General features: G+C 42.5%; 1 protein-coding gene across 1 annotated transcript in view; it reads right to left on the bottom strand.

The window, feature by feature from the left end:
- Window positions 1-1758: 1758 nt before the first annotated feature.
- The window catches only part of LOC148502427 (glycine N-acyltransferase-like protein 1), a 48347-nt gene continuing 37588 nt past the window's right edge, over window positions 1759-12517 (bottom strand). Inside the window, exons 4-7 of the mRNA XM_088449853.1 lie at window positions 9996-10103; window positions 8299-8425; window positions 4618-4750; window positions 1759-2184 (exon numbers count right to left, since the gene is read on the bottom strand). Coding sequence (XP_088305979.1) covers window positions 1770-2184; window positions 4618-4750; window positions 8299-8425; window positions 9996-10103 — 783 coding nt within the window. The 3' untranslated portion in view covers window positions 1759-1769. The remainder of the gene's footprint in view (window positions 2185-4617; window positions 4751-8298; window positions 8426-9995; window positions 10104-12517) is intronic.

Below are 12517 nucleotides of genomic sequence, written 5' to 3'. Positions count from 1 at the left end.
TTATTTATATTCACAACTAAAAGGGCAGGATGTAGAGGTGCGTATGACGACCCAATACAAGTACCTTGGAAGTGCATTTAAAATGAAAATTAATAAACAAATTTAATGGCAAGAGGTTTTTGTAATAGTTTAATAATAAATTAATAAAGTGATTAATCCAAGAAGAATTCAGTCATATCTGAAATTGTTATTACTACTGTTAAACGCTACATACAAATGTTTATTTAAAAAAAAAAAAATGTTGGACTTTACATGACAGTTTGTAATTATATGTGTGTCAGGATGCGGCCTGGGATCAGCCTCTGCTCACCTCCGTGCCAGCGTCCTTGGGCTTAGGTGTTCAGTTGCTGGGAGTGGTGGTGAGTGGTGACTGAGTATTCTCCCTGGGGTCTGCTAGGGCTTCCGTGCATGGGTCCTGGTTTCCGGGGTGCTGGGCATGGGCGCAGCCATATTGGTCCATATCACCTGACTAGTCTCTCCCAATGGTAGTCCCGTGGTCACTCAGCTGATCCTCTGATCCAATGATCAGCTACCCAGGGGTATTTTAGTTTGACTCCAGGAACAGCAAACTGCTGTTCAACTTCGCTGTTCCAGTGACTGTGAGACTTACCAGTGTTGCTCTGTGTTAATCCTTTCAGAGTGTTGCTTCAGCCTACTCACAGTTTTACAGTGTTACCTGTATTAGCTTCCATGACAACTTTCAATCTGAGTCTTTAGCTCTCTCTCAGAACTCCAGTGTTTTATGTTGTTATTCCTGTGTGTCTTGTAGTGTGCTGCAGTGTTCTATTGCAGCTTCCCTGTGTTACTGTGGAGTCAGCTTTCCTGCTAATTATTAGTTACTCTCAGCTGGACTTTTAGCAATCCCCAGTACATGCCTGTGTACACTTCTCTCTGTCTCTCTCTGTGCAAATCAGCACCTGAATCTGTAGCAAATCCCAGTACATTTCCCTGTGTTCTCAAGCCAGCATGCAACTAGGATCTCTAACATTCTCAAGTTCATCACCAGTGTTCAAGTATTAAGTTAATCACATCAACAATGTTCAAGTATTCCGTTCATCACCAGTGTTCAAGTATTTAGTTCATCTCCAGTATCCAAGTATTCAGTGCATCTCCAGTGTTCTAGTATTAATTTCTACTCCTGTGTTCCAGTATTATCTCTACTCCAGTGTCCAAGTATTAATTCATTTAATATAGTTCCCTTCTTTCTGCTATTCCCAGTACCTGTCCAGAGGGCCACGACCTGCCCCCTTGGTGCAGCGAAACCCAAATCCCGAATGGAGTGGTCATTGGTGAAGACCACAAAGTGGGTTAGACTCCGCGCCTCTGGGCAGGTCTAGCCACACCTGGGTTTGGCTGCAATAGGGAGACCTAACTGTCATTCACCTGCTTATTCCCTAGCCACCCTATCCCCTGGCTTCTCCTTTATGGTTCCTGACAACGAGTCATAGCCAGACGGCCTAAATTAAGTCAAAATTTGGATAAAAGTCTATTAAACATTCATGAATTCTTAATATAAAATATAATATAACATGGATTTAATAAAAGAAACAATCTTTGTGAAACTGGTATAGAAATCATTAAGTGGTTCATGATGTCCAATATGTTCCTAATAAGCTGTAAAAATATATATACTGTATATATTTTTATAACCTTATCTCACCTGATGTTGTAGTAAAAAGATTTTAGGGTAACGATTTTGCATTTATAGTAAAGAGAGTCCCATATACAATGAATTGAAGCCTCAGACTGTAACATCATTCAAGTTTCTTTTATTTAGCACTTAATATTTGTTGCTGGAACCTCCACTGTAACCATCTACCACTTAGTCTGAATCCTGACTTCTTAATTGCAGCTTGGCCTATCTCATTATCAGGAAGAACACTAACATAGATGGGTGCCCCTCTCATGTTGTTAATGGCAGCAAGCTTAAGAAGTATTGTACGTACAATCCCCAGATTCCTGTAGGCTGGTTTTGTGTAGCCCATGCGTATCTCTGCAGATTGCTCTGTCACTGACCAGGCAATAGGCTGATCCAATCCTTTTTTCCGGACACAGATGGATGGGAAGTTCTTGATGCAGCGCTCTATGTAGTTAACAGTAAGCTTGTAGTTGTGAGCCACTGCCTGGCCATGAACAAGGGGAGCTTCATGGGTCAAGAGTGGGGTAAACTGCCACTCATCTGAACTGTATAAGCAGAGAAGAGACAATAAAAGATGGATCTCAGTCTTCAACAGAAACCTCTTACCCTCTACTTTTACATTTAGACCATCCCCTGTTTCTTATCAGTAATCATATGCAATCTAAGTCTTCCTATGACCATTTCAGTAATTTACTCTGCTCCTCCTTTAACTAGTTCAATCCGATCTGCCTTTTCATGGATATTAAGTCACTTCATATATTCACTTGTATGTCCCTCTATGGCCCTATAATCACATGATGCAAAACAATCATTGTAACCAGACACATATTAACCAGTCTTTTGCTTCCACACTTTTCTTTGTCACCCATATCAAAGTACATAGAGATTTCTACTACCCTGACTCTAGACTTTAATTATTCACTCCCTCTTGACTCAACTTATCATTTATCTCATGACTGAATCAGAACTGTAAGACCCGCTGTCCTCTTCTCTGCTAATTGCTCTTTTGACCCCAGTCCTTCCCAAGCTTCATCTCAAACTTGAGTCATTGGCTCAACAACATCATTAGTTGTTCTCCAGTATCTGCTGTTCTAACCTCTTCCTTTCTATCTACACTTTGAAAACAAGGCAGAAACTAATTAAAGCAATGAGACAGGTCTATACAAAGTGCCACATGACTTTATTTTTTAAATCAAAAGGTCACTTCTTTAATTCTTAGTGCTGCTTTTGATAACATACTGCTGATCATTATCTCTTTATTGAGATTCTACAGTTTGCATGTTAAAGTTAGCAGTGCTTCATGGCTTTCAAAAACCCCTTCTCTGGCTCCTAACTACTCCTCAAATAACTGTCCCATCTGTCTTCTCTTATTTGCCTCCAAACTCTTGAGGTGACTAATTTCCCAACACCTTTCAATTTTAGTTACTCACACTCCCTTCTCGATAGATTGAAGTGTGTCTTTCCTTTCCTTCATTCCATGGAAACTGCCCTTACCAAGGTCACCAAAGACCATCTTACCATTAATTCTAAAGATCAGTTTTCCTTTATCACCCTTCTCGACATGCCAGCTGACTTTAACACTGTTTGGCCAACATTGTCCCCTTATTCAAACTTTCCTCTCCTTTGGGCTCCATGACACAACCCTCTCACAGCTGTCCTCCTAACATCTCATTCTCTGTCTATCTCAAACCCTACCTCATCCTCTATTTCCCTTTCTGTTGTTTGTCTCCATGGCATTGTCCTTGGTCCCTATCTCTTCTATCTTTACAATACCACCTGTATGCTGACCTCTCTCCTTCCAACCTCTGCCTCATCTCCAATGGACTATCTTCTCTCTTCTATTTTATATTGCATGTCCCAGCACTTTCTTAATCTCAATATGTCTAAGACTGAGCTTATTGTCCCAACCTATTGCCCCACCAGGGTCCTTTTTATCTCCTACTACATTCTCTTTCTTGCTGACTCTAGCATCTCTTGTTCTTCAAGTCAATGCCTGGATGTCATCCTTGACTCCTTCGCCCACCCATTCATGCCTCCACCCTCTTAGTTCCCATTGCGCCCCAACTCACAGTGACTCTGATCCATTTTGTCATCTCTTCTCAGGGCACTGAGTCATTGAGTGCTGTTAATAACCGTAATTAATTTAGTTGTATCATCTCACGGTTTGATTTTTGAACCTGAACTGCCTGAACTTTATATTTTGTTGTTTGTTTTTATTATTGTAAGTCTCTCATTACATTGGTACAGTCACTGTGTGGTACCATATAAAGAAAAAAATATATAATTATTAGTACGACTTCCTTCCTTCAAAATAAGCTTATATATATTAGGGATGTGCAGGCTCGGATAGGTTCGAGTTTGCACGCCGAGTTTGGATTTTTCCCTCCAAAAAAATGGAACTCAGAACGAGGCAAAACGTCATCTTGCATGGACAAACATCATCATTCCTGGACAAAGTCCTGGAATGATGATGTTTGTCCATGCAAGATGACGTTTTGCCTCGTTCTGAGTTCCGTTTTTTTGGAGGGAAAAATCCGAACTCGGCGTGCAAACTTGAACCTATCCGAGCCTGCACATCCCTAATATATATATAAGCAAACTTGGGACATTTTTACCCAAGTCTTGCCCAAAATCTGAACTGAAGATCTCTGCTGTAAACATCTGTGGACTTCCTTTATCACTTCATTATAAATCTGCATTACCATCTAGTAAAAGATGACGGTGAAGACCCAGTCATAACCCCGGGTCTACATGTAGCCGTTATGAAGTTCCTCTCAGAGTCATGCCTGATAACTAGAGAGGTTGGGGTGTAAGGGTATGAGTGGTAGAACTAATCATGAGCTTTGATCAAGAGATTAGACATGGAAGTGAAATTTCATTAATTTATACTTTTTTGTGACATCATTCTGTGAACCCTTTTGTTCTAGGTCTGTTTTATCCAACTGCCCATTAGTATGGTCTTGTAGGGATTATTATACCTTATTGTGCAGTTCTTCAGTTCCTCTTCCTCTATGCCATCCCTCATGTATAACAGGATATTTGTTGTATCCATTTCACTTCCATAAGTGTAACTGACCTCTTGAAGCACCTTCCCCAACTGTGGCTGGCAGCCTAGGATAGGTATATTAATAAATCAATAGGAATACAGTAAGTTATTTATATGAATAATTATTATTATTAGGGACCTGCAGCTTCCTAAGCATTGTCTCGCTTCTGCAGTGATCATCAGTAGGGACAAGTGGATGGGATGGATGATGACCACAAAATGTTCATAGACAAAAAAAAGTCTATTGCCCTATACCTGTATGTAAGTCTATGAAAAGTGGGTAAGGTAGTAGTCTTTCATTTTTCTATTAATCTAACCCTCTGCTGCTATTGGCTGAGGGACTTTAATACTCTCTACCATGCAGCTGCCTGCAGTTTATCAGCATTGGGCAGATATTATATATCATGAACATCTCATCACTGTATCAGCAATGGTTTGTTAAACAGCAAATGAAAAATAGAAGCATTAGTCGATGACCACTGACAGTAACTGGCATGGAATAAGGAGCAACAGTGATAGATAGAATAGTTGGTAAGAAATATACATGGCCAAATCTAAAAAAATAAATAAAAAAATGGGGTGACATTAGCCACACTTCCAATGTATCCAAACCACACCCCTGACCAATCCAGATCACACCATGGGGGAAACAGCTCTGTAATATATGTTAGGGTTTGCACCCTCATTGTGACATTACCTTATTGAGGTTCATTGCTACAATATAATACATGTTATCATCATCTAGATAAATTAGCATTGTAATTCTAATTTTATTGTTATTATGAGGACAATGTGGTGGTAAACATGCCCACTGCTGATTGGTTAGTGCTAGGACACAACTGTGGATTCATCACACACCAAAATATACTGTCTATGGAACATGTGCATTAAAAAATGGGTGGAATAGTCTCTTGGGTAACAAGCATTATTAAATGTATATGACAAGGAATAAGGATAAGGATGAGGGCATTCTAGTGCCAACAAGGTTGCATCTCTAACTAAAACAGACTATCACACAGTAAAATAGCTCTGGATGTAGTGCTAGGTAGTTTACTCACAGATTTAGTGGACACTCACTTTAGAAACCATGAGGGTTCTTTATAAACTAATCATAGTCTTAAAGTGACCTCAAGTGACCTCTCATCATTGTAAGGCAAAGGATAATATAGCAGCCACAGCAGCAACAGGAACTTGAAACAAATAGATAAGAATCAGCAGACAATGGGGTCTGGACTCTGTATTTTCCTATTTGCTGGACCTGTACTTCACCTGCTTCTCTGCCTGCAAAAAAATGTCACTGGGACTGGAAATTCCCACTGATAGTCTGGCAGTTAGCTTTGGCATTCTAGTAGCTCTCCTTGTTTCATTGGCAGCTTTTATGAATAAACTGGCAGCCCTGTCTGCCATTATTGCAGCTTCGTCTCTGAGAATTGTAACTTGTGCTCTCTATGCAAACCCTGTTCTTTTGCCTGGGTCTAAGGAGTTTCCTCTTCTCAAGATAGCAGTTGCTACTACTGTATGTCCCCTCAGTATATTGCTTTTCCTTCATCTTTTTCCAAAAGCCTTGATCTTGTTGGGTTTTAACATCAGATCCTGAGCCCTAGCAGCTCAGGCATACTGGCAACTGTAGTTTCCAGCTCCCAAGGCTGCGTGGAATGGCCCTCTACTGATGGAAACTCCTTGTCTCATGTCACTTAATACCAGAGCCCACTCCATACTTCCCTACAGTAGAGCACATTGTCACAAATATAATTAGTACTTTTTTTCCTGGGAACTGGATTTTAATGGCTGGTGGCAGAAATGTACTGGTGCAAAGGTTTTATGGTTCAGTAGGTACAAATTGTTTGTTTGACATCATTAGCCTGCTAGACTTCCTGGTCCCGATCTACCTCACACCTTGCTGAAGCCATGCCAGGAATAAAAGAAGAAACTGTCTCACCAACAGAAGTGTTCCGCACTTATGGAGGTGGTAACTATCGCTTGACCCAGGATTTCACCATACACAAATCAGATCTGATCCATTTGTACAGGTATCCTCCGTTTGGTTAAATTGATCACTCCACAGTTGTGAGCAGCTTTATATATTATTTTTATTGGTTTTAATAATAAATGATAGTTGGCGTGTTCTGTGTGAAATTGAGCAAACCCAAAAACAATTCATACTAAGCCATGCTATGCACTTTTTTATTTGGAGACTCAGCCATCAGCATTCTTTTCTCGGAGGGCTGAAAGTAATAAATAAATATATTTATTTTTTATTTTTTATTTATTTGGGATGTGCAGGCTCGGATAGGTTCGAGTTTGCATGTTGAGTTCGGATTTTTCCCTCCAAAAAAACGGAACTCAGAAAGAGGCAAAACGTCATCTTACATGGACGAACATCATCATTCCTGGACAAAAGTCCAGGAATGATGATGTTCGTCCATGTAAGATGACGTTTTGCCTCTTTCTGAGTTCCGTTTTTTTGGAGGGAAAAATCCGAACTCAACGTGCAAACTCGAACCTATCTGAGCCTGCACATCCCTAATATATATATATATATATATATATATATATATATATACACATAATATATGGGCTGATTCACATGCAGACGCAGCTGCATCTTGATGCTAATGTGTCGCCCGCTTGCAGTGCCTTGCGCCTGTCCAAATTCACCTCATTGGATGCAACATCAAAACTTACACCAGCCCTATGGCAGTTTTTCAATCTGAGTAAGGCATACTGAGGGTGATTCAGAAGTGGATCAAGGGAAGACATCGGGTGCAAGTGACTGACTGTTTCCCTCTGCGCATGCTTCTCGATGGTTACTACACAGAGACGCAGATCAAAATTGCATGTAGATCCATGCAATTTTGAAGGGCATTTCTCAGTGGTAACTGGGGGTATAGGGTGGCTACCAAATTTCGGACATGTTGGTGTCAGCGACTGCGTCTAAAGACACAGTTGCACTGACACTGGTGGCCATGTTCAGTCGCACATTCTGCGCCTGCCATAGCACCGGGGCAGTGTCTGATGATGTGGCCAATGGTGCATCGATAGTTCTTCTTTGTAGGCTCATCGGCGGATTTGCACCACAGTAGGTGAGAACCTCAATATGATGCCCATCAGCCACAGCATTAGACTAAAAATGGAGTACTTAGCCAATATGAACGCAGTTGGACAATGTTTTAATGTTCTAAGTATGCAACTCAGAATTATGCCCATAGTGTCTTGTATTCTGTGAGTTGAGGAAAGAGTAGAAATGGCTCAAAGTTTAGGTTAACAAATAAAATCAGCTACTTTCAGGGAGAGTGAAACATGAAGCAAGTGAGTGAAAATGGAGGATACAATAAATTCATAAAAGGGATAAATTAACCATTTAGAAAAAATAAAAATTGACCTTTTAACTGACGCGTTTCATGGTTTCACTTGACCTCCCGGCCTGGTATCTCTCCGATGAGAGGTCCATAAAGTAGATGAGTATTAATTGGAGGCTTTGTAGGAACTCTACTTAATGGATTGATGAAATTTCTTTGTTAACAAATTACCTAAATTTAATTTCTCTGGTACCAGTAGCACTGAGGTTATCAAGCACATTGTTACAATATAATTCCCCCTGTACCCTATTCACCTTGTATCTGTAGCTCCTGCTTCCAGTTCACAGTCTGGGGATTTTGCAGCATCTGGTGTAGACTCTGTGGGTCTTTACTGAAGAGAAAGTATGTATTGGTGTATGGGTCCAAGGGATCTGTCATTTCCTGGGGAGAGTTTCAGTTTTTAAAAGACTACTAAAGCCCCAAATGAAAATCATCAAATTTAAACCATGCAGCCATTAAGGCTGACTTCCCACTGCAGTCCTGCTAAAAAGTAAAGTACAGTATTACCACTCTACTTCACTATAATAGTTGAAGCTCCTCCCACATATTTAGGACAGTATCCAATATACTGTAGGACAAAAAGCTACAGGGTCTACATGGTAATGCAGTGGCTGATGAATGTCCTATTTAGAGCCCAATGGCTGCAGCGTGGTTCCGGCAATATGTGTACAAAGACATTTTGTTGTTTGCATAGCATAAAGATGCACACATGCCTGCGGCAAAAGACACAGCCACGTCCAACTCAGGTTCACGCCCCCATAGAGGGTTAAAGACCTTGGGCGGGATACACTAACATAGGGCCTGATTCAGAGATGGACGGAATTGCACAGTCGCACACAAGCAGCTGTGTAATTCCAGTAATTAAAAATGCAAATGGAGAAGGAGGTGTCACTCACCTCCTTGCTGCATTTGCGTGATCCCAGCACTGCGACTGAGGTCGCAGCCTGGGGTCACCATCGGAACAATTGCAACACGCCCCCATTTCCGGGAACGCTGCCAGGGAACTCCCCCGCTCTGCCTCCCAAATGCTGCAGCCTGTCAATCAGGCTGCGGCTGGGAGACACTGGGAGCGGACTCGCAATACACCTCCCGCGCATGCACAGTCCTCCCACCATCGGAGATGAGCACTAACCATCGGGTGAGCACACATCTCTGAATCAGGACCATAGTGCGGTACATACGCCAGACATCGCATTCGCACTGATCGCATATGCACTAACATATGTGGTCAGTACCACAAAGGACAGCTCATCCGATAAGAGCTGTCTTTGGTGATCAGCGCTGCACCTTGGACTTCTGGGTTTATGACCCGGGAGTCCATCTGCGCATGCGCAGAGTGACTAGTGATGTGAATCAAACCCCAGCCCATGTCACTAGGGAAGTGTGTGGGACCCAGGGGGGTCCCACACACGTGGGTGTCAGATAGGATTCTGTGAAATATGGGAGTCTGGTGGATATTTGTGTGGGTAGGCAAGTATAGTTATGTGACAGTTGGGTACGTGCAAGTTTATTGGTGCTAGCCATGCCAATATCGACCTCCAGAGAAGAAGGGTTGGGTATTGGATCAGGATGCTGGCAGTCATAATCCCAACACATAGGGCCTGATTCAGACCCGGACGCTAAGATGCATACTTTCGCTGCTACCGATGGTATGCAGTGTGTATGCATCGCAGTGCGCATACCTTAGCGAAAGTTCACAATGCATTAGCTCGCTGCGCATAGACAGCCCAGCAGAGCCGTTTGTAGGTGGTAACAGGGGCTGGCCATTAAAAACGGGGGAGTGGAGGTGCAAACGCAGAACGTGCCTCAGCATCTCAATGGCGTTTTAGAGGTGTGTATAATTATAAGACAGTATCATAGTACACGTCACCTGGCTTGTTTCCCATTCCCTACAAGGTGGTACTGAATTAACAAACCATTCAATCGAACATCTTCCATTTTTCCAACTCACCTCCAATGGGGGGCGACATATGACAGAAGTGAACTCTGGCCACTTGTCCACCAGAACCTGTAGCCTGAAAGGGTTGTCGTGGATGACATGATGCAAAGCCCCAGCCACCTGTGTGATGGACCCAATGAGAAGACATTCAGATAGGAAACATTTGCTGTATTGTTACATACATATACTACACAGAGCTTTAACATTTGGAAAACACAGTAATAACTCAAGACTGAGTATTACTAGACAGATATGAAGTAAAATGGCTCTGCTCCCTAGGATTCTATACATACTCCTGGGATAGGTCTTTTGAAAGTGTTACAGGTTTACAGCTTGGCGCATGTCCAATTAAACCACTGCTTGTAAACCTGCTTTTTCTGTGTCTTTTCCTATGTACAGTATGAGTGGGGAGCAAATGCGGCTACCACTAAATGAGCCCCAAAATACCATGAGAGGCTTTTTTCTTATTATTAGATCTGTATGTATTGATTATATGAAGTGGAATGTCTGCTGATTGATGGCCAGCTTATCATAGACAACAGTATAAAACAATAACACATTTTGTATATAGCATATATTTCAGGCAATAATCACTTTTTTAATCTTAATCCAAGGTTTGGGCTACATTTTGCAGATTATTACAGTTGTGATTTCAGCAGAAATACATTTTGTTACTTCTATATTCCAACTAGGGGTGTGCACCGGCCACTTTTCGTGTTTTGTGTTTTGGATCTGGATCTTTCTTCGTGTTTTGGATCTGGATTGGTTTTTCCAAAACCACCCTTCTGTGTTTTGGGTTCTGGGTTTTGTGTTTTGGATCTGTATTTTTTGGAAAAAAGCATAAAAACAGCTAAAATCACAGAATTTGTGGGTTTTTTTGTTCCTACGCTATTATTAACCTCAATAACATTAATTTCCACTCATTTCCAGTCTATTCTGAACACCTCACAATATTGTTTTTAGGCCAAAAGGTTGCACCGAAAAACACGTGGCCCATCTAGGAGTGACACTGCAGTGGCAGTCATGATGGCAGTTTGAAAAACTAGGCCCCAAACAGTACATAATGCAAAAAAAAAAAAAGAGGTGCAAGATGGAATTGTCCTTGGGCCCTCCCACACACCCTTATGTTGTATAAACAGGACATGCACACTTTAACAAACCATTCATTTCAGCGTCAGGGTCTGCCACACGACTGTGGCTGAAATGATTGGTTCGTTTGGGCCCCCACAAAACAAGCTGGCAATTAATCTGTCCCTGCACAAACTGGCTCTAAGGAGGCAAGATGTCGTCCTCATCCTCCTCATCAACTGATTCCTCACCCTCTTCAGTGTTGTGTACATCCTCATCCTCACAGAGTATTAATTCGTCCCCGCTGGAATCCACCACCACAGGTCCCCTCTCTACGTTCTGGAGGCTGGTCTCCCTGGAAGAATTGATAATTCATTTTGATGAACATCATCTTCTCCACATTTTGTGGAAGCAACCTCCTACGCCTTTCGCTGACAAGGTTCCCGGCTGCACTAAACACTCTTTCGGAGTACACACTGGAGGGGGGGGGCAACTTAGGCAAATAGAGCCAGTTTGTACAGAGGCCTCCAAATTGCCTCTTTTTCCTGCCAGTACAGGTACGGACTGTCTGACATGCCTACTTGGATGCTGTCACCGATGTAATCCTCCACCATTCTGTCAATGGTGACTGTATCATATGCAGTGACAGCAGACATGTCAGAAATTGTTACCAGGTACTTCAGTCTGGACCAGATGTCCAAACTTGGTCCTGCCTGCATCACTGCCAGCGGGTTGCTTAGGATACCTAAGTTTTTTCCTGGCAGCCCCAGTTTCGGAAAAAAATGAAGAAGGAGCTGTTGACGTGTCATGTTCCGCTTCAGCTGACAGTGTTTTCACTAGCAGGTCTTTGCAGCTCTACAGGCTTGTGTCGGCCGGAAAGAGAGACACCACATAGGCTTTAAACCTAGGATCGAGCATGGTGGCCAAAATGTAGTGTTCTGATTTCAACAGATTGACCACCCTGGAATCCTGGCAAAGCGAATGAAGGGCTTCATCCACAAGTCCCGCATGCTGAGCGGAATCGCTCCGTCTAAGCTCCTCCTCCATTTTCTCCAGCTGCTTCTTCAAAAGCCTGATGAGGGGAATGACCTGACTCAAGCTGGCAGTGTCTGTACTGACTTCACGTGTAGCAAGTTCAAAGGGCTGGAGAACCTTGCACAACACGGAAATCATTCTCCACTGTGCTTGAGTCAGGTGCATACCCCCTCCTTTGCCTGTGTCATAGGTGGGTGTATAGGCTTGAATGGCCTTTTGCTGCTCATCCATCCTCTGAAGCATATAGAGGGTTGAGTTCCACTGCGTCACAACCTCTTGCTTCAGGTGATGGCAGGGCAGGTTCAAGACTGTGCTCATGCTCCAGTCTTCGGCACGCAGTCGCTGAATGGCGAAAGCGCCACCCAAAGCATCTCCTGCATGTCCTTGTTGTGTTTCAGAAAATTCTGCACCACCAAATTTATTGTGTGAGC

Source organism: Taudactylus pleione, unplaced genomic scaffold (genome assembly GCF_031769625.1).
Source record: "Taudactylus pleione unplaced genomic scaffold, aTauple2 ptg000497l, whole genome shotgun sequence".
Lineage (NCBI taxonomy): Eukaryota > Metazoa > Chordata > Amphibia > Anura > Myobatrachidae > Taudactylus > Taudactylus pleione.
This window is presented reverse-complemented; position numbering and strand designations above follow the sequence as displayed.